The sequence below is a fragment of the Pelodiscus sinensis genome, chromosome 1 (genome assembly GCF_052426305.1).
Source record: "Pelodiscus sinensis isolate ZL-2025 chromosome 1, ASM5242630v1, whole genome shotgun sequence".
In the NCBI taxonomy this organism is placed as follows: domain Eukaryota; kingdom Metazoa; phylum Chordata; order Testudines; family Trionychidae; genus Pelodiscus; species Pelodiscus sinensis.
This window is the reverse complement of record NC_143052.1, coordinates 296992761-297015557: the sequence shown is the minus strand read 5'-3', so window position 1 is coordinate 297015557 and position 22797 is coordinate 296992761. Positions and strand designations below refer to the sequence as shown.

The following is a 22797-nucleotide window of genomic DNA, read 5'->3' as shown; positions in this document are numbered from 1 at the left end:
CCCTCTCCCTTGGGATGCTCTTTTGACTTAAACCAATAATAAGCAGTACAACTTTTGCTTATAAATGTAGGCAATTTGTCAGTTTATCAAAGTAGAGCTTTCCATTAATGCATCTACTACCTAAACATATATCATATAGTTATATTATGGAAACAATACACCTTTATATTTAAAATATCTGAACAGCTTTATAATACAATATACTTTTAATAACAGTACAAACCAGAGAAAAGTCAAAACCAAAGCTGCATAGGTAAGATCATCTGCACAATTCACAAAGCAATCATTTACAATAATTCTGACAAACTAATTTACTCAAAAGTTTGAGACTTTTTTCTGAAAAGAATTTATTACCAGAGGTCACATAATGTTTGCTTTCAAGACAGACAACATAATCTTCATTAGATTTCACAGTATGCTATAGTTATAAGCAAAAATATCAGAACTTTGACACAAAAACAAAATATAAAGAAAACGCAGGACCAAAATTCCCTATATCTATAACTATCTATTCTGATAATGATCCACCAGGACTTCCTGCAGCCTATTTTAATTAAAGAACCACTGCTCACCATAGCTATAGGAGAAAACATTTATTTGTATAAGTGGAAGTTATACAGTAATAATAAAGTAGGGGGTAAATTATTAAATGTAGCATATTCCACTCCTGCCCCAGAGGGTCAAATTTCAAAAGGTCTATATTTTTGCACACAAAATTGGCACATGAAAAGGTCAAATACTTGTGTGACTCAGCACATAATTTCCTCAAATATATATGCCCACGGGAGAGCAACAATTTTGAACATGCACCAGATAGGAGGCTCTTTGGATATTGGTCCCACAGAGACTTCTGCTTGTGCCATGATGAAGAGCTGTGATCACATTTCAGATATTGTTAATTTGATAGCGTAGATATTAGCCAAATACAGGCTGTTTTAGTGATCTGCCAGCACTGAGTGCACACTAATTAATATCATAGACTTTTTATGGTTTTTTTTTGTTTTTGTTTTTTTTGGGAGGGGCGGGGGGTGTTTTTGTTAAACTTCACTCTCTTGGTCCATCATAGATATAATGGAGAACGACAACTGAGAAGATGGGAGTTATATTGGTATTATAACCACTTTCCAGTTCCAGGTCATTTGAAAAGAATATAGAAGAAAAATTCATTTACGTTCCCTGGGCCTACTGTAAAAATTGTAAATATTGTAAGTGCAGAATAAAAATCCTGAGTGGGTCTTTTTTTTGTTCTGTTTTTTGTTTTGTTTTGTTTTTTAATATAGAAAATATGCAGTAATCAGTGGCTGGCAGTGAGACACCACCTATCCAACCCTCAAAACACAATTTAACTATGTAAATATAAAAAATATTTACTAAAATCAAGTCCCAATCCTGTAAACCCTCAAATTGCTGTCAGTGGGCCTAATTGCCTGAAAGTAAAGGTTTGCAGATACCTTAGTAACTAAAGCTATCCTGTCTCCTTAAAAACATCTTGTGTTTATGTAGCTTTGCTACTACACCTGTCCTTCTACAACTGCACTCTCCTCCAAAAACGGAGGATAAATATGTCCTTGCCCTGAAAACATTATATAATGCAAGTTTTGTCCCCCATGTAGTTATAAAGTAGCACTTTCAACACCCTACAATAAGGTGTGACAAAAATGCTGACAGACCCGAAAACTAATGCTAAATACAAATGGAAATTGTGTCATTAACTTTATTAAAAAATGTTCATAAAAGAAAGGTCTTACTTTTGATACACAAACATTATGAGACCTCCATGAAATAAATACAACATGGAGCATTGTACAAGCATCTAACAATGAATACTTAACACTTTGTGGTAGTCAGAGTTAAAATGGTAATAGAAGCTGATGAAATTTCTAAAAATGCATATATAAAACCGATTAAATAGTTCCTAAACACAAAACAGAAAGTATCAATATATCGTTCTTCTGCCAAAAATATGGGACAGAAATGTTTTGTAGTCAAGGTATTCATTAAGCTTTTTTCTTTATTAGCACTCTAAGGTGCTAAACCAATATATAAAAATGTTTACTTCATCCAGTTAAAATACTGTATAAATGAAGGTTATGAATGCTGCCAGATTTTAAATTCTGTAATTTTTTAGGGAGGCTATGCAACAAAGTAGACTGTAATGATAAGAACAAAAATAATTTACAATGATGCCAAATATGCTCTCAAGTCCAAGAATAACATTCATTAATCTGGAAATCAGACCCACACATATTTTGCATATATATTTTACATAATAAAAAGATTGGTAACATACCAATTGGCATTTTATCTAGCCTTTGTTTTGAACATTTGACTACTCAAAGAGTTTAGATAGATCTTATTTACCTGGCCTCTCTTTTCTCATATGAAATGTGTAGCAATTTTTACAAATACAAGGCAGTTCAAATAGCTGCAAAACAAAGTCCACAGTTATTTCAATTCATCAGTTCAGCAGAACACAGGGTAACGTCCATAAAAATTAAACTGACTTAGAGCATGAGACCACCACAGTATTACAAAAAGTTCATCTTTTTTTGGACCAAACAAATATTCTTTAAAAAAAAAAAAAAACAATTCTCCATCTACAGCTCATACTGTACAAAAACCGAAAGCACAAAATGATGCAAAAGTATTTTCTGTGATTATATGGTGTAGTGAATTTGGCACTTCAGAATAATGAAATTTCCAATGGCACAGTTCTTATCTACAGCAGCACATAACCTGCAAACACTGGGCAAACATCCTGTACAGGAAAACTCTGTTTGCTGCCAAATCTGACAAAAGGAAAAAATGAGAACAGTTTTATCAAGAAAACTAAAAAGGAGGGCGAAGGACATCTTTGGACTACTTTTTTCAGTTCCTGTTGTCACACAAGTCTGAAGAGCTTTAAATTGTAGCCTAGAGGAGGGGAAAACAGAAAAAGCCACAATGAAACAAAAGCCAAAATGAATAGTCACAAAAAACAACAGAGATAAAATACAAGTGCCACTAAGTTAGTCAAAAGAAAAAACTTCCACTTTTGTATTTTTATACACACACACAAATAAATAAATAAATAAAATGCACTTCCAATTTATTTTTATATCTATAGCTAAATATAGATACAAAAATAGTGTGGAAGGGCATGTTTATATTTTATCCTCCTCCTCCCCTCCTCCCCCCACACTCGCGCACACTGGCTAGGTTGTCCAAAACTCCTACTTTACCTGCCCAAATAGCTGCTAGAAATCTATATTAGATATCCTCATTGCAGATGTAATGTAATTTAAACTCATTAAAAGCTAGCAAATTAGTCAACATAAAGTGATGGCAGATGCAGGTAGGAATATAAAATTCTGTTTAATTGGTTAACTGGTAAAACAATGTTTAACCTGTTAACTGATTTAAGGGTGGTCAGGTGAGGGGGACACTTCAGTCGAGCAGGAGCCGCACCTGCCTACAGTGTGCCCAGGCCTGGCTCTAGCTAGGCTGGAGCACCACTGTGGTGGACTGGGAGCTGCTCCAGCCTCTACCAGAAAACTGGAAGCGGTAAGCATCACTCATTAACTGGTTAATCTTTCACCTCCATTGATGCAGGTACATGACACTGGAAACCAAAAAAGCTGTAAGCAATTCTAAATATGTACATTTCCTTTAAACTCATTTTCAGAGGGGTTTTTTTAAAACAAGTATGAGAACTTACCTTTCACTAACTCCTAGCCCGACACCCAGCTATGTGTGGTGGTCTTTACACTGTGTGGAAAACTTTGGTTAGGCAACACACTGTCAAAATTAAAATCTAATGTTTCTCCATCCATAAGGTCATTACGAATAATTGACTCCATGTCACAGTCCAACCGTTCAATTAACATGTCATCTAAGTCACTGGGAAGCTTCTCCTGATGGAGAGAAACAATTCCCACTCTTCCATAGCCATTGCAACTGTTAACAGCAGCATAAGGGTTCATTGTATTCATATGCATCGGGTGACTCATAGGCACTTGTAATGCAGTTTTCACTGTGGACAAACGATTTAAACCTGAAGTGTGACACATAGCATTCACTGTATGTGACAAGGCACGGCCATTAACTGCAACTGTTGGCTGATTACGTCCTGGGTGTGGGTGAGCATTGGGAGTCATCATTTTGTTGTGGGATGGTTGATTACCATATGTAGACATCACTGAATTTGCGACCATCAGCACATTTTGGCCCAACACTCTACCAGTAGGTTGCGGAACACCAGTGTCTACTGATCCCAAGATCTCATTGTGCGGAGGAGAATCAGAAGTTAGTAACTCCTTCAGGAGTCCTGCAGAACAGTTATATTGACTGATCGTTCCATAGCTTGATTTACTGTCTTGAAGAGATTGCATAGGCATCTGGGGCAAAGAGTTCATGCTAGCTTGAGCATATGTAAATTTTCGGTAGTCTGGATTTGGTGAACCTATACTTGTGGTTGGTGATGCAAATGAATAACCTGGTGTTTGCTGCATCAGTGTAGCTGGTGAAGACTGGGTTGATACGGTCAGTGATGTACTAGGTGACAAAAGGTTGAGATTATCCAAAAGATTCTCCATATTTTCAGAATTACTCATCTCTGAAAGGCTGGGTAACGTAGAAGCCATTTTGGTTGCTGATGACGGGTATACCATAGAGTGCACATCCCCATCTCCAAGGTCATCTTGTTCTGGCAAGATTGGAGAAAGTCTTCCACTAATTGTACTAGCATTAGAGCTAGTTCTGGGTCTAAAGGTACTCCAGTTATCAAAGTCATCATTACTGTGAGAGCTGGGGCTTGCAGGCCACTTTGAAAACTGTGATCCTGGGCTGTCACTATTTCCTTCTTGGCCTGTCTGAAGGGCTGCCTTTTTCTTGGCAGCTCTTCCTCTGCTTTTTGCAAACTTGCTGTTGTTGTCCATGGATGCGGCTCTTCTTCTAGGTGACTTTCCACTCTTTCCTCCTTCAGGATTGAGCATCCACCAAGAACTTTTTCCTGTTCCCTCATTCTGCACCCTGATAAACTTGCTGTGCAGTGACAGGTTATGACGAATTGAATTCTGAAAAATAAAATACGGGATAAGTAAGGGCCAGTTCTTTCTCCCTCTCAATATGCAACATTTAAATGAGCAAGCCATTCTGATGCTACTTGTCTGAAGGATGCCACAGAAGAACTTTGACAATCACTGTACAAAACTTAAGTTTCCAAATAAGTTTCCAAATCCAATACTATCCTTATTGCTCCCAAAGTAACCGATATTTCAGAACATTTTGTGCATCAAATCTCTTTATAAACACAACCAATGGAACTATCTGCCTGTTCTTCTACTTCAGTGATTTTAACTCCTCCATAGGAAAAAAAGAAAAATCCCTCCAATGTTTATTTTAGTTCTAAAACATAAGTGTAACGATAAGCCAAAAAAGATGCTAGTTTAGAGATATAGATATTGCTTCAAAACTGGCTTAAATGAGTTAGCCAAGCTTTGTCATACAACTTATGTGGTTTAATTGCACTTGACCTGATAAAAGAAAAAAATGGCATATACCAGAGACATCTCTTGAAGACACAAGTGGACACCCAAACCAGAAAAATTCACTGAAGAACTGTTTCTCAACTTGACTGTACGAATCCCTATTAATGTGTAGCCTGTATTTAGGCAATTTTATTAAACAAATGGGATTGTTTAACTTAGTCCAGGTTTTGTTTCTATATATCTATCTCATCACACATTCTATCCTGCAGTAATTGTATCACAGCTTCAGGAGGATTACTTCTGAAGAAAGAAAATCTGAATAATTATACTTTTGTGACAGAATATTTAACACAACAGTTTATTCACCCGGTCAAAAATTTACCCTTTGCAAAAATGCCTAAAAACAGGGCCTTATACGAGACTAGATTCATTACGATCATGTTGCAAAAAAAAAAAATCCATTTTTCTGTAGGATTTCTTTATTTTAAACAAAATTCAAAAGTTATACTAAACCATGATCTTGCGGCAATTACAAGAAAATCCAGAGTTTATTAATAACCATGTTGTGGATAGCCCTTTAAAGCTAAAGCAAGGCGCAGTCTCCAACAAAACAACCGTGTGAGCCCCAACCATGCGAGCCCCAACCATGCAAACACACAAAAGCCTTGCCCCCCTGTTGAATTCTGAGAAGCTATTCACACGCATAAGTAATTTCAGGATCTGGCCCTAAGTTGAGGATAAAAATCACAATTGCCAAACAACAAAAAGGAGGAAAACAAACAGCAGAGGAAACATGACTCATGGAGGGTTAAACTTCATCCTTAAGCCCTTCTTTTTCTCCTTGAACATTAAAATACACAAAGGCACAAAAGTTAAAAATAGACTGTACTTCAATGGCTCTGGTGAAGGTATTCACTTTGCAGGAGCTTCTAATCATCTACTGACACATGAATGGCTTCAAAAAAATGTCACTGACCCCAGAAGATCCCCAGTCAGCTATAGGACACTCTCTGAAATCCCATGGACACTGATAAATACTGTTGCCTGGTCTTGCCCAAGGTCATTATTCCTGCTGAAGGCAAGAAAGAGGCAGTATGTCTACTTTAATGTTTCTTAAAGAGCTGGAGGCATTGCTAGTTTACTGCAAAATATGATTCTTCAGAGGATCAAAAAAAGATGATGATGCTTTCCAGGTATTCTTCCTCAAGCACAAGTCAAGATCAAGGGGGAAATGAAGCAGGTAGGAACTCAATAACTGAGCCTCCCACAAGAGGAACAAGGTAGGGGACTGCATCCTCAAAAGATCTTCATGCTAAGGCCATCTGACAGCAGAACAGGGATAGGTGGAGGACAGACAAGTCTCCAGCTATACTTCTCCTGACCAGCCTTGTAAGCCTCTTCCCTTCCATTTGTTGCTGCAGGGCCACAAAGTCTGGATTAGTGCAAATTAGAGGGCCTATCAATCAAACCCAAGCAATGTCATGCCTTGTAAGCAGGACAGTGGAACTGGAAAATGATGGATCAAAATTGGTGACTAGAAATTAGGCCTAATGGGTGGGCAAAATAAGATAGGAGAAGATGGCTTATTCCACTCACCCCCTTTTGAGGTACATAAAGAGAGATTTTAGGGATCAAAATGGACTCAGGGATTCCGCAGGAAAGGCTGGCAGGCCTCTGCTTCACTCAAGACTATGTCCTTCAATGGTGAGATGCGAGGGTCATCTGACACCCAGAGCTCAAGACACTATTTGGGATATCTAACCAGCACTACTGGACCAATGGGAAACACGGACTGATACATATGAGATTCTCCTCTGTCCTTCCTTCCCTTGTGTACTGCCTATGGTCAAGCCCTTAGGCACAACTACATCTGCTCTAATCCCACTGACAGAGACCAGAAGCTTCAAGATCCTCTACCAACCATTTGTAAATCTAAATTACCCACCGGGGGGGAATAAAAAAAACAAACTGAAAGAGCCACACGAATACCCAGAAACCATCTACTTGAAGATAGGCCCAAGAAAACCAACAATAGAATACCACTTGTCATCACCTATAGCCCCCAACTTAAACCCCTCCAATGCATTATCAATAACTATACTGGAACAGGATACTACACACCAAGAGGCTCTGGGGGACAGACCCACAGTCTCCTATAGACAACCACCTAAGCTCAGGAAGATTCTTACCAACAACCACAGGACATACCACATTAATACCAATCCTGGAACTTTCCCTTACAACAAACCCCGTTGCCAACTTTGTCCACATATTTACTCTGGTGACACCATCACTAGACCTAACCATGTCAGTTATATGATCAAGAACACATATTCCTGTTCATCCAGATATATAATTTATGCTATCATTTGCCAACAGTGTCCTTCTGCTATGTATATTGGACAGACTTCTCAGACACTTCACCAAAGAATTAATGCCCACAAATCAGACATCACAAGGAAAAACCAGTTGCTTTTCATTTCAACCTACCTGGACATAGTCTTAACGACCTTACTACATGCATCTTACTTCAAAGAGACTAACACCAGATTACAGAGGGAAACTTCAGAACTTTCTCTAATGCTTAAATCTGATACTTTGTGAATTTTACAAATGGGCCTTAACAAAGATGCTTATTACCTTAACCATTACAAAGATAGCTTCCTCACTTATCACACCTGATTAAGCCATTCATTGAATCAAATAGCTATTCCCTCCCACCCTCACCCCACCTTCTGTACTAAATCTGATTTGTCAGTTTAATAATGTGTTCACTTATTTCACTGTATTCCTTTGGTATATATGGTCATGCCAATTCTCTTCCACTGTTTGATCTGGGGAAGTGGGTCTGGCCCACGAAAGCTCATCACCTATTAAACCATCTTGTTAGTCTTTAAAGTGCTACATAGTTTTTCCTTGTGTGTGTTCCTGTCTGTCCTGTCTTCCTCCAATCATCTCTCCCCATCAGCTTTTCTTCCGAACCTGAGACCAACTGCACCAGCACAATGGAGTAAGACAGCCCATCCAGTCCCTCCTAGCCTGAGACAGACTGGTGAAAGAAAAACCTGACTTGGGTTGCCAGCTGTCTAATCATAACCCATGCCATGCCCCTTCTTAATGCCCCCCCACTTCATCCTCCCCCCCCCCACCCTATTACTTGCTTCCCCCACCCTCACTCACTCACTCTTCCTGGTCTGCGGCATGGGGGGTGGGGTACAGGAGGGGCCCCATGCTGGGGTAGGAGTGCAAGCTCTCAGAGGGAGTTTGGGTATAGGATGGGGCTCAGGAGTGGAGGTAAAGGTGCTGGGGTGAAGGCTACGGCCAGGCAGCACTTACTTTGGGTGACAACGCAGTGGGGCTTGCCTGCTCTGGCCCCATGCCACTCCTGGAAGTGGCCAGCATGTCTAGCTCCTAGGCTGGGGGAAGGGTGGCTCAGAGTGTTGCTGGCACCCACAGACATGGCTCCCGCAACTCCCACTGTCTGTGGTTCCCAGCCAATGGGAGCTGTGGAGTCAGTGCAACTGTAAGCCAAGGGGGGCCAAACACAACTTCTTTGGAGGTCCAAAGATCAGCCTTTAGTCAACCATGTCATTCAACCTTCTATAAGCTGAGCTCACTGCATCTGAAGCATTTTTGGGCGGCAACAACTCATTATCAAAAAGGTAGGTCAGAATATTCAACCAAGATCTCCCATGGTGGCAACAGAGGCAATCGTTTCAAGTCTCTGATCTCCTAAAAATCCAAAGTCAATCCTTTGCTCCCACTTTTGAGATGTAACTGAATTAAAGACTGATACAATTACTGATTTAGAAATGTTGAAAGAACATTATTCTGATTAAAAGCCTCCTGCATGAGTTAATTTTTATTGTATTTTGTAAACCTACTCCATTCTTGGCACAGATTAAGCATTTACTATCAAACAAGTGCATCAAACACACAAAACACTAGGCCATACAAATGCAGCCACATTTAACCCCTCCTTCCCTAAAAAAAGAAGTGTTAAATATTTAAGAAATTACTGCAATTCTTTAGTCATCAAAAATGTTATAAACTGGTATTATTGTACTGGGGACATTTGAGGTCACTGAGTAAGAGAGCTGTCTCCTAACTTTGCCAACAATAAAAAAAATTTTCCTAACAGGAAGAAGTTTGCAGCATAGAGCCTGTTACATAAATTCCTGTTTTTCACACACAGCCAGCATAGCATTAAAGAAGCTACGATTTACTAACTTGGAAAAAGTGTTCAAGAGGTAAATCTTGTAAAAATATGCACTGCTGTTAATGATGTTGTGTCTACAAACCTTTGCCAGACACAAACATGACTGATAAAAAGTATAGTTTGAACAACGGAACTTGGCAGCAAGATGAACGAAGTGTGGTAGTCAACAGGCATTCGTTTCTGAACCACCGATCAAGCTCCTGTATATAGCTTTTTCTGCTGCCTATCACTTAAACTGTTTTTTTTATTTAATTTGAAGCAAAGCCTTTAAATTTGATTTGAAAGACACGAAATGCAAATGTTATTTAAACTGATTTTATGTGCACAAGCTAAGAATGCCAGTTCAATTTCAAAGCATATGATCTGGAATTTTAACAATAGCTAATAATTAATATGGTCAGTCTGCTGTCACCTGTAGGGTGCTCCTTGGGATTGACTCTATATTTGTGACCCTAAAAGAAAATTAACGAAGCCTTTAATACTATGTGACCTTTGGGGGGGAGGGGGGGAGAGAAACTGGCTCAGTTATATTTCAGTTAAGAGATCATTGTTCTGACTGTGCTTTCCATTATTTACTAAATTGGGAGTCAAAATGTACAAATGTAATTAACAAATACAGTACTAATTTTGTAATAAGCCAATAGCTAATAAAATGTAGGAGAATCCATGGAAGTATTTGTTTTTGTCAATGCACATTTTTTCATCTGTAACTGATTTCAACTAATTTGAAAATGAAGAAAAAAATCTCAATCTCCCCTTTTCCCTGTGTCACACTGAGTTTAGTTGCTAATATAATGAATGTAAGGCAAGGATATAGCGCTCTATTAAACAAAAAGAAGCAATCAAAATTAATTGGCATATGCCTGAAAACCATATCTTTCTTCATTTTCCTGGCTTTTCTAGGGGGGAAATACCTGATTTTTTGGAATAGTTTTCACACTGTTTACAAAGTAAACCGTTCTCGCAAGTCATATTTTTTGTTAACTGGGTGGAGGGACATTTGTGAAAACATCTCCATTATAGTAAATCCAGATTAATAAATATGGATAAGGCTTAAGTGACATATGTACAGTTAGGATGGTTTTATTTTCTCCATACAGAAAGAGGGTGCAAACGTGGGACTGAGAAGTGGGAAAGATAGGCAACTTACCCTATAATAACTGTGGCTCTCCAAGATGTTGTCAATGTGCATCTCACTACAGGCACACCTGCACCCCACATGCATAACATTTACATGTTTTGAACACCACTGCCCATGAGAGTTGTGCATATTCCTTTTGCCACCTCATGACTTCTTACAAGTCCATAGAGGGTGAGGCAGCCACAATCCTTCCTCAGATCCCTTAACTGTCAGTGGCCTGGCCAGGCATGTCGCTGGGGAGAGTGATCTCTTCCTGTTCCTATCGTGCAGTGGAGATTGTCTGCTAGAGGAATGTGAAGGGCAAATACATCTTGCAGGGCCCTGGCAACGTGCCATAAGGATATGTCCGGTTTGTTTGATATTCGACAATCAGTGCTGTTCCTGCTGGGGCAGCAGCTGAGCCCCGTAGAGAGCCCCCTGGTCTTTCAGTGGTGTCCCCTGTGGATCTCAGATGAGAGGGTTCTTTGCTCAAAGGAAGTGTGCACATACACCTTGGTGATGGAAAGAAAGAGCAGATTTCCTCCTGAGTTAGCACTAATGTAATGCAGTGCTCTTAGAACCAGGGTCTGCATTGGGACAAGTAAATGCCTCTGTACCAAAACACAACCCCAATAAGGGCACATCAAGAAGCCTAGAGTCCAATGTAGGCATCGATGCCCCATTGCTGGATCACTGGTACCGGGGTTTGGAGTTTGACACATTTTTCTGTCCTGCAGACCACTCTGTATCGCCAGCTCACCAGGCCACCTGGGGCTTAGTGGTTCTCTGTGGTGAGGCCTTAAAACAATGAACTATGCGTGAAGAAACTGAGTGACATCTGGATTCTTTGCCAAGGTGTTCACAGTGGCTTCCACTGGTGCTGGACTTCATTAGTGGAGCTGTCAGTATCTACTTTGGTGCTGGTGTGGTCTTCTCTGCCAGTGGATTCTGTTTCAGATGGTCTCAGTGCTAACACTGGTTTTAGGTGACATGTCTCAAAATCGTTCCAGTGAATTTTGATGGTGCTGGAACACTTTTTATAGTGTTTGTGCTATGAGACATTAAACAGCACTGGAAACCCTGTATATGATGGAAACTGCTTCATGCTGGGGCTGCAGCGGGATCCCCATCACACCTAGTTCTAGCAATGTTGTTCCAACCTCAGCCCTGATGACTTACATTCTTACTGAGAACAACAAAGCCTATTGAGCATATACTCATTATATGGGACTCTTCCAGACAAGTATCTGCTGAGCTAATTTTTCAGTGGGATTATTGCATCATAGGAAAGATAGGGGCAGGGCTTGGAGCAATGTGCTTAGAATTTGCCAGGTTGAAGTATCCTATAAAGAAAGTCATGTCAGAGAGTGAGAGAGCCCCAACCTCCTATTTTTAAAAAACAAGTAGTCCCTTCAGATGAGACTGAGGGGATCTATTTTTAGTTTAGGCACATCAAATTCATTCGCAGAAGTTCTTCAAAGATGAAATATGGGTTGAAGACATCTGGGAAGATGTAGTTGAGGCTACAGACTAGCAGGACAGACACTTTCTGGCTTCTGTATCGCTCCTGTGTTTAGTAAGAAGGAACTGAGAGTCACAGCTGCCTAATTCTTTAGGCCTCGCACAGAAGCGCAAGGAGGCAGAAAGTGCGTGAACATCCTCAAGAAGCACTTTTGAAAAGACTGATCTTGCATACATGTGCCCCTACCGTGGCTCTATAGTGACAATATATTCTATATAAGACTTCTAATTCCACATCTGCCACTAACTCATTGGGGGGCAATGGGCAGGTAACACAGAAACCTTTCTATCACCAGTTTTCCAATTTGTAAAATGAGGTTGATAACATTTTCCTATTTGCCTCACAGGGGGTGAGGAAAGGATCAGTGCAAACACTCTAGAACTGTACAGCATTATATAAATGTTATGTATAACAATAACAATCTAGAATGTAGACACCTGCAAATACACAGAAAGGAATAGTAATGCATCCATCACAAACTGAGGCTGACAGAACTCTGCTATCCCATCATACTTATATAACATCTATTTCTAGTAGAGCCACTATCAATGTATATAGCTCAGCAGTTCTCAAAGTATGTGTCCGTACCCAAAAGCGGGTTACGACTCTGCTTTAATGGGGTCACCAAGGCTGGTGTTAGACTTGCCGGAGCCTGGGGCCGAAGCCCAAACCCAAAGCTTGAGTCCCACATCCCAATGCCGAGGGCTAAAGTTGAAGCCCCAGGGTGGCAGGGTTCAGAGTCACAGGCCCCATCATTAGGGTTGCAGCCTTTGTGCTTCAGATTTTCTCACCACTGCTCAGGGTGGTGGTGCTCAGGCAGGCTCAGATTTTGGTCTGTCCTCCTGAAGTCATGTAGTAACTTTGTTTTCAGAAGAGGCTGCAGTACAGTGAAGTTTGGGAACCCTCGATGTGTAGATCATCTAAATGACTGCCCATATAACTATTCTTTGTATACAAAGGATTCCCTGCTTCATAGTGAGTGCAATATGAAGGTACTTACTAACATACCTTTTACATTTAATGAGAATAAGATTGTGCTGGAGGTAATGTAACACAGGACATTGATAATTATTTGCAGTGAAAAGTGCTGTAGTGATCATTAAAGACTTTGTGAGATCTAGAAAGGCTGTCCGTCCACTAAAAAGTTCAGCCTACATTTCCTGTGAAAGGATACTACCATAAATTAATAAAGTAGTAGAAAAATGATCCAATGCCAGAATCCCTAGAAATCATTTTAAAATATCACTCCATGACTATTACAGGAGACTAATGGGTGTGGTTTTGTTTTGTTTTTCCAGACAGCAGGAATGATTATAATCACTAGGACAGAAATGTTAATCACTAATTTCCTGTTTAACAGACAGCCTATTTCACATTTACCACTCTCTCCAGTTACACCCAAGTCATCACAAATTGAGAGTGGTGCTGTTTATAGAAAAACTGTTCTCTCTTAAATAAAAGGCAGCTTAAAGTGTTTTAGCTACAATTAACATGCAGGACTTAATGTGAACTAAATGTATCAATTCTATTTGACTACCAAGGACTCAAAGTACTAGAAACACCCTCCCACCCACAAGATGCAAGAGTGGGAGGCTAGTCTGAACGTATGCCCATAAAACAAGAAATACTGAAATCTGAAAATAAAATGTTATTACCCTGTCTTACCCTAGGCTAAGTTAACACTAATAGGGCTTTCAGGAAAGGAAAATAATAGGGATTAAAAACCAGGCCATCACATTAGGACATTAGGAGTAAATGCTAGAAATATACAAGTCTTTGTTTGGGCGCTCATATTAGGTGAAAGGTAACTATCTGTTATAAAGACTGATTTGAACTCAGATTTTCCTGAAATTATAACAAGGAAAAAGGGACTGACTCAGATGGTGAAGGCCTACAAATTTTTGTTGGAGGCATAAGCATTTTTCCCCATAGAGCATGGCACTTCACAGTGGGCCCACTGTGGAGCTATTAAAGGGAGAAGGAAACAGTTCTAATATGCAGCCAGTGATATGTTAGGGGATCCCTCCAGGTGTCAGACTTGTCCATTTCTTCTTCTCTGGGGCTTCTTTCAGTAGAGTCTCTGGATTGTATCTAGTCCTGGGTAGGGATGTCAGTGTGTAGACGACTACATGATTAACCGATAAGCCTGGGTTTATCAGTTAATCCTGTCGACTACACACAATCTCCTGCTTTGCTGACTCTGATTCAGAGGCAGCAAGAGGGGGCAGGAGCCAGTGCTCGGGGGGAACATAAGAATGGCCATACTGGGTCAGACCAAAGGTCCACTGCTGACAGTGGTCAATGCCAGGTGCCCCAGAGGGAGTGAATCAAACAGGTAATGATGAAGCAATCTCTCTCCTGCCATCCATCTCCTCCCTCTGACAGACGGAGGCTGGGGACACCATTCCTTACCCATCCTGGCTAATAACCATGTATGGACTTAACTAGTTTATCTAGTTCTTTTAAACCTGTTATAGTCTTAGCCTTCACAGCCTCCTCAGGCAAGGAGTTCCACAGATTGACTATGCACTGTGTGAAGAAGAACTTCCTTTTATTTGTTTTAAATCTGCTGCCCATTTATTTGATTTGGTGGCCCCTACTTCTTTTATTATGGGAACAAGTAAATAACTTTTCCTTATTCACTTTCTCCACACCACTCATGATTTTATATACCTCTGTCATATCCCCCCTTAGTCTCCTTTCCAAGCTGAAAAGTCCCAGTCTCTTTAATCTCTCCTCGTATGGGACCCGTTCCAAACCCCTAATCTTTTAGTTGCCCTTCTCTGAACCTTTTCTAATGCCAGTATATCTTTTTTGACATGAGAAGCCCACGTCTGTACGCAGTATTCCAGATGTGGGCGTACCATGGATTTATATAAGGGCAATAAGACATTAATGATTCCTAACATCCTGTTTGCTTTCTTGACTGCCGCTGCACATTGCGTGGATATCTTCAGAGAACTATCCACGATGACTCCAAGATCTCTTTCTTAATTAGTTGTAGCTAAATTAGCCCCCATCACATTATATATATAGTTGGGGTTATTTTTCCCAATGTGCATTACTTCACATTTATCCACATTAAATTTCATTTGCCATTTTGTTGCCCAGTCACTTAGTGAGATCTTTTTGAAGTTCGTCACAGTCTGCTTCGGTCTTAAATACCTTGAGCAGTTTAGTATCGTCTGCAAACTTTGCCACCTCACTGTTTACCCCTTTTTCCATATCATTTATGAATATGTTGACTAGGATTGGTCCTAGGACTGACCCTTGGGGAACACCACTAGTTACCCCTCTCCGTTCTGAAAATTTACCATTTATTCCTACCCTGTGTTTCCTGTCTTTTAACCAGTTCTCAGTCCATGAAAGGATCTTCCCTCTTATCCCATGGCAACTTAATTTACGTAAGAGCCTTTGGTGAGGGACCTTGTCAAAGGGTTTCTGGAAATCTAAGTATACTATATCTACTGGATCCCCCTTGTCCACATATTTGTTGACCCCCTTCAAAGAACTCTAACAGATTAGTAAGACATGATTTCTCTTTACAGAAATCATGTTGACTTTTGCCCAAAGTAGTATGTTCTTCTATGTGTCTGACAATTTTATTCTTTACTATTGTTTCAACTAATTTGCCCGGTACTGACATTCGAATTATTGGTCTGTAATTGCCAGGATCGCCTCTAGAGCCCTTTTTAAATATTGGCGTTACATTAGCTATCATCAAGTCGTTGGGTACAGAAGCTGATTTAAAGAATAGGTTACAAAAGGATAGTTAATAGTTCTGCAACTTCACATTTGAGTTCTTTCAGAACTCTTGGGTGAATGCCATCTGGTCCCGGTGACTTGTTACTGTTAAGTTTATCAATTAATTCTAAAACCTCCTCTAATGACACTTCAATGAGAGACAAGCCCTCAGATTTGTCACCTACAAAGGACGGGTTAGGTTTGGGAATCTCCCTAGCATCCTCAGCCGTGAAGACTAAAGCAAAGAATTCATTTACTTTCTCTGCAATTACTTTATCATCTTTAAGTGCTCCTTTTGTATCTTGATCGTCCAGGGGCCCCACTGGTTGCTTAGCAGGCTTCCTGCTTCTGATGTACTTAAACATTTTGTTACTACCTTTGGAGTTTTTGGCTAGCTGTTCTTCAAACTTCTTTTTAGCTTTTCTTATTACATTTTTACACTTAATTTGGCAGTGTTTATGCTCCTTACTATTTACCTCACTAGGATTGGACTTCCACTTTTTAAAAGATGTCTTTTTTTCTCTCACTGCTTTTACATGGTGGCTAAGCCACGGTGGCTCTTTTTTAGTTCTATGTTTTTTAATTTGGGGTATACATTTAAGTTGGGCGTCTATTATGGGGTCTTTGAAAAGTGTCCATGCAGCTTACAGGGATTTTACTTTGTATGTTGGGTGTCTCCTCGGAGCTGCCTGCCCCCCATGCTGTTGCCTCCATCTGAGACAGCAGCACAAGCGGGGGAGAGGCAGGCAGGGAAGGCTGCTGCAGAGCAGCCTTTGTCAGCGGCGGGCCTGGACTCGTCGTGGACAGAGACTGCTCCTCAGCAGCAGCCCGTCTGCGGGGGGGCGGGGTGTCTAAGCTCCATGCAGAGAGAGGCAGCTCCATGGCAGCAGTCCCTGTCTGCGGGGAGCTCGGACCCTCCCTGCCCCCGCAAACAGGAGTTTCTGCCACAGAGCAGCCTTTATCCGTGTGGCGCTCGGACCCCCCATGGGGAAAGGGGCTGCTGCCATTCTGCACTGCTGCCTCTGTTTGCCCCTGGGAACTATAGAATAGTTGTGTAACCACTCAAATTTGATGCACTATTCGATTACATGCTAACATCTCTAGTCCTGGGAAAGAATGAGCGGTCTTTCCTGTGGTCCAAGACATGGATGAAGCAGTCCCTGAAAGGATTAGACTCCTGACTTAGAAAACTGCCTGACTGGCAGGAGAGCTGAAGTCTGAAAGATAAAATGTCCAGTGAAAAGCTACAGAAGGGCCAAGCCAGGGCACGTATGTTGGGTGTCTCCTAGTCTAATAACAGCTTTTTTAAAATAGGACTGATACTAAGATCTGGCAGACCTGCAGTCTACAGCAGGGGACTGTGACACCAACCCTGTGGGCTTCACAAAGTGCTTCAATCCTTCCCTCCTCCCCCCCCCCCGAGCACTGTTTTCTCTGCTCCAAGTCAGCTACATTCTGCTACCACCTATGAACTCCCTTTTGTGTCCAGGCCAGGACAGCAGAAGCACAAATATCCATCCTCCTGTGCAAGAAAAACATTTTTTTTCCCTTGAGCAATTTAGCAACACACTGTTGAGAAGCTAGATTATACTACCACTATTCTGGGCCACACCCCAGGTATGCCAATGAAGCTATGGTTTGGAGTGGCAGACTAGAACACTTAATAGAACTCATGGTTGACAGCTATGCATCTTAATATTGCTACCATCCTCAAGAATGCCTTTGAGATAGATTCAGTTCACAGCTCTCCTGTGGGAGAAAAATCAACTGTTACTGCGAGAATTTAAATATGAAAAATCAAGGGTCTCACAAAGTTGTTTAAAATGCAACTTATTAATACTTTTATAAGTTAACTGCAAACTGTAAGACAAAATACTACATTTGCTCAAGCTGGACAAAGTTCATGTGGCCTCCGCGCCTTTACTTTTGCATTTCTTGAATATGTACCCACAGGTGCAGGATAACACAGTACACACCTGCACATGTCACAAAAACAGAGGAATCACTTCACCCACCTTTGGAATGAAATGCAACGATAGCAGCTATTGAACAGCCTATAGCAACACTAGGCTTACCAAAATATCTTGACAAAGGAGTACTGTAACCACTGCTCTTCATGCTGACAAGGGTTGGCTCATGTCTTTGTGCTCCCCTTGTCCATTTGTGGTATCCCTATATTGTCTTTTACTTTATACTTACACTATCACCTCCTTAGAGCAAGGATTGTTTCTGTTGCATGCGTACAGTGCCTAGTGCAGAGGGGCTCTAGTTTAGGCCTAGATATTCTAGGCACTATTGGAACACCAACACCACCTCACTAACGCAGGAAAAGAACATTGCTTTAGACAACTGAATCTGCAAGAGGAAACAGGCTTAAAAGAAACAGGTATATAACCAGGACACGGACCAACACCCTACTCTTGCAAAAACCACGATAGCATGTTTGATATCCGGAGGTAGTCAGAATATCAGTGTTCAGCTTCATCTACAAAAAAGCATCTCCAGCAGTGCAGAATCCAACATCTGGCTGGAGCAATGATTGAAAGCAAAGACAAGCACCTTACCTAAATCAACAATGCATTGCTCCTGAAAGTCTCCCATAACTAGGGCCCTGCCAAATTCACAGCTATAAAAAATTCGGCACGAACTGTGAAATCTGTGCTGTGTGCTTTCACCTTACATTATACAGATTTGACGAGGGAAACCAGTGTTTCTCAAATTGGAGGACCTGACACATATGGGAGTTGCAGGGCGGGGGGGTTGCAAAGTCATTTTAGGGGGCAAGTTGCAATATTGCTATCCTTACTTCTGCACGGTCTTCAAATCTGGGTGGCTAAAGAATAACAGCTGCTAGCTGGGAACCCAGCTCTGAAGGCAATGCCCCACCAATAGCAACACAGAAGGATGGCAATACCATACCATGCTCTCCTTGCTTTTGCTGGCAGAGGCTGGGCTCTTGGCCAATGGCCACCACTCTCCAGCAGTCCAGCTCTAAAGTCAGCGCTGCCAACAGCAGCAGTGCACAAGTCAGGGTAACAGTACTGCAACACTCTACAACAGTGGTTCCCAACCTTTTTGAGCATACGGACCCCTTTTCAATCTATTAACATTTTACGGACCCCCAAACAATATGGCTGTTTTCAGACATTCCATTACTTGATAATCATTTGAAATATATAATAGTTCATGTTATCTAAACAAATATAGTAGTATTGAGAGATAAGACAGCGTGTCCACATTGAAATATAACAACTATGAGATGCCATATATTTTTATTGAATAAAATTGTATTGGATCCACCCATCCATTTTTGCTAGCAGCCCAACTAAACCCTTCCGGATACACTAATTGCTTTGGAATGGTTAGAGCAGGGTGACTCATTCAAAAAAAGAGAGACAAGAATGGTAAAAAGTGACTGACCCATTCATAAGCAGACTCCAGAGGACAGTCACCACTTGTCAGCTTCAGCATGGGCTGAGGGACGTGCAGACTGCAGGGCATGGAGCTTCTCAGGTTCCACTGGCTGCTGTTCACCCACGCTGCTTCCTCAGCTCCTGTCCCTTCTGTCCCCTACCCATCCACGGAGTAAGGGGGCTCTCGTGGCCAAAGTGTGCTCTGGAGCTGCCAGCTTCTCAAGGGTGGATCTTTGGGAGGGTAGGGAGGAAGGGTGGAACTTCGAGAGCACGTGGAGGGGAGGGAGCAGCAGCTGTGCACACTGGGACGTGGCTTCCTTTTGATCCCATTCTCCAGACGCTAAGGGACTGTGGGGAAAGAGCTTGCATGCTGGTGTGTGAGGGGCATATACCGGATACAAGCACTTTCCCCTCACTCCCTTAGCATCTGGGGAACAAAAACAAACCGCAAGCCAGAGCGCAGGGAGGCAGCAGCAGTGGGCCAGATCCTTACTTTTAAAAACTTTCTGAGGACCCCCCCCCCTTGCAGTGCCCTCGCATACCCCCAGGGGTCCACAGGTTGGAAACCACTGCTCTACAATAACCTGGAGATCCCACCCATAATTCCTTTATGGGACAGGATCCCTAAAAATCACACCACCGAGCAACTTCAGATTTAAGTACCTGAATCATGACATTTATGATTTTTTAAATCCTTTAACTGTGAAATTGACCAAAATGGACTGTGAATTTGGTAAGGCCATAAAGTTACTAGCTGGGCACACTCCTAAGGTGGTATAGACACAAACCATGGACAAACCTCTCTCAGATCAGCAAGAAGTACCCAGCTGTTAAACCTATTACTTTTTCCATTAACAGATTTAAAATTTATTAATAAGACTCTCTAATTTTTAGAACAAATTGTGAACTTTGCTGTAAGACTTGTACTCCAATTGCCATGTTTGAGCCTTGGGCAAAATATTTTCCTTTATCATTTAAACCAGAAAAATTTACATTTTTGAAACAGTTTAGATGGAAGTCTAGAAACAGTTAAAAGGCATTCTGTTAACACCAAAGACTATACTTTTTTTTATTTAAAACAACTAAAGGCACAAGTGTCAAGGCCTTACATCTATTCATCTTCGGCTGACAGCTATTTCGTCTAAGCATTCTAATGTTTCTCTCTTTTGTATATTGAAGTTAGATATTGAATAGAGAGTTTATAATATAGCCACAGAGTGACACATAAGATCTCTTCAAAGAGACAATTCACACACTGATTTATTTGGAATAAGACAGACTTCTTTAAAAATTCAGAACTTCAGATTATCAGAATGTTATCTGTAAAAACTGCCATTTGCAACAGCTTCCAAGATATTAGAGGATTTTGAAGATTAAAATCTCTTAAAAATAAACTTGAAAGAAAAAAGGAATGCAAAATTTCTGTAGTTTTTAAATAGTATTTATATACAATCATATCTAAGGTAAACTGTTTATAGAGTTACTTTATCAATTTTGTACTACTGTATCCATTAACTGATGCAGCATGTTTACAAACAAGTTCATATCCATGTATGCATTGAATAGCTAAATGGCCATAGATGAAGATCCATGCTTTGCTTATTTTATTATTTTTAGTTTCAAAGTTTTACAGAATATTTCCAAATACATTTTTGCTTTAAAAAGAAAAACTCCCCTCAGCATTTTCAAACATTCTGTTTGTTGATCATTCATACATTCATAAATTATTCACATTATTTGGCAGGTCATACCTCTTCTGTTTTAAAATGTTTATTTTTGTTCCTTTAGGTTATTGTTTAGGCCTGGTCATAACATCTCGCATGTTGTTTTGAACAGCACAAGAGGAAAAAAGCAATGAATGTTTTTACAGTGGGATATAACCTATTGGCTAAGCAGAAATACAATGCCTATTCAACAGTAAGAAGACTGAAGATAGAAATATTAACTAAAAAGTAACACTAAGAGGGCAGAGTTCTAAGAAAAATCTTAATACACAGAACATATGTATGCATACATCTACAGTTACAACACATGTACCTTTAACAATGCTCAAGCTGGTGCAATGCTGTTTTGCAGACAACTCTCCACTTTCGACTACAGTAAATTTCCAATAATCTGGCACCTTTAGGACCCAGGGGGTGCCAGATTATCAGATTTGTCGGACTATCAGAAGGGGGGGGACTATGAGGGGTCTGGGGTAGGGTGGAGGGGGATGCCACCCCAGACCCTTCATAGCCCCCCCCCTTCTGATAGTCTGGCTCTGCCTCAGGAGTCCCTGATTCGGCCGCTGCTGGTCAGTTTCAGCAGCGGTTGACTCGGGGACACCTGCAGCAGAGCAGCTGGGGTGCTGCCAGGTTGGTCCTGCAGCGCCGTTCCTCGGCACTACTGGACCAACCCAGCAGCACCCCAGCTGCTCTGCCCCAGGTGTCCCCAAGTCAGCTGCTGCTGATACTGACCAGCATCTGACTCCAAGAAGCCGGAGGCAGAGTTGCTCTGCCCCGGGCTTCCTGGAGTCAGCCGTTGGTCAGTTTCAGCAGTGGCTGAATCGGGGACAGCTGGGGCGCTGCCGGGTGGGTTCCCAGCCCCGAGGGGCAGTGCTATGGGACCAACCCAGCAGTGCCCAGCTGCTCTGCCCTAGGAGCCCCCAATTCAGCCGCTGGTCAGTTTTAGCAGCAGCTGAATCGGGGAACCTGGGGGCAGAGTTGCTCCAATGGTCCAGCTGCCCGGAGCACTTCAGGGTTCCTGATGGTGCCGGACCATCAGGAGTACCGGACCATCAGATGCCGGACCATCGGAGTTTTACTGTATCTTCTTTTGCAACAACTAAACACAGTTTAAAGCCATTTATTTTTAATTACTTAGCTCCTAAAGATGGTAACATTATAACAGGCACTTTGTATTAAAGCTGGAGAACAAAATAACTTAGGGTATGTCTACACTGCCACCCTAGTTCAAACTAGGGTGACTAATGTAGTCATTCAAACTTGAAAATGAAGCCCTCATTGCAGGAGGAGTAACGGTAGTTCAAATTAGGAGCTTTAATTCGAACTACTAGTCCGTGCTGCGTGTAGCCGCGGGCAGGTAGTTCGAACTACGGGGCATTTAAAAATGGCAGCGCCCGGGAACATGCAAATAAAGCCCAGGATATTTAAATCCCAGGCTTCATTTTCAAGTTCGAATACCTACATTAGTCACCCTAGTTTGAACTAGGGTAGCAGTGTAGACATACCCTTATAGATCTTAGATGTGGTTTAAAAAAAAAAAAAAAAATATCAGAGGAAAGTACAAAAACCTGGATATAGCTGAGTAAA

At 41.2% G+C, this 22797-nt stretch overlaps 1 protein-coding gene across 1 annotated transcript in view; it reads right to left on the bottom strand.

The window, feature by feature from the left end:
- Nucleotides 1-1029: 1029 nt before the first annotated feature.
- Nucleotides 1030-22797, bottom strand: part of FOXO1 (forkhead box O1) — a 92242-nt gene continuing 70474 nt past the window's right edge. Inside the window, exons 2-3 of the mRNA XM_075919115.2 lie at nucleotides 3698-5054; nucleotides 1030-2913 (exon numbers count right to left, since the gene is read on the bottom strand). Of these exons, the coding sequence (XP_075775230.2) occupies nucleotides 3711-5054 (1344 nt within the window). The 3' untranslated portion in view covers nucleotides 1030-2913; nucleotides 3698-3710. The remainder of the gene's footprint in view (nucleotides 2914-3697; nucleotides 5055-22797) is intronic.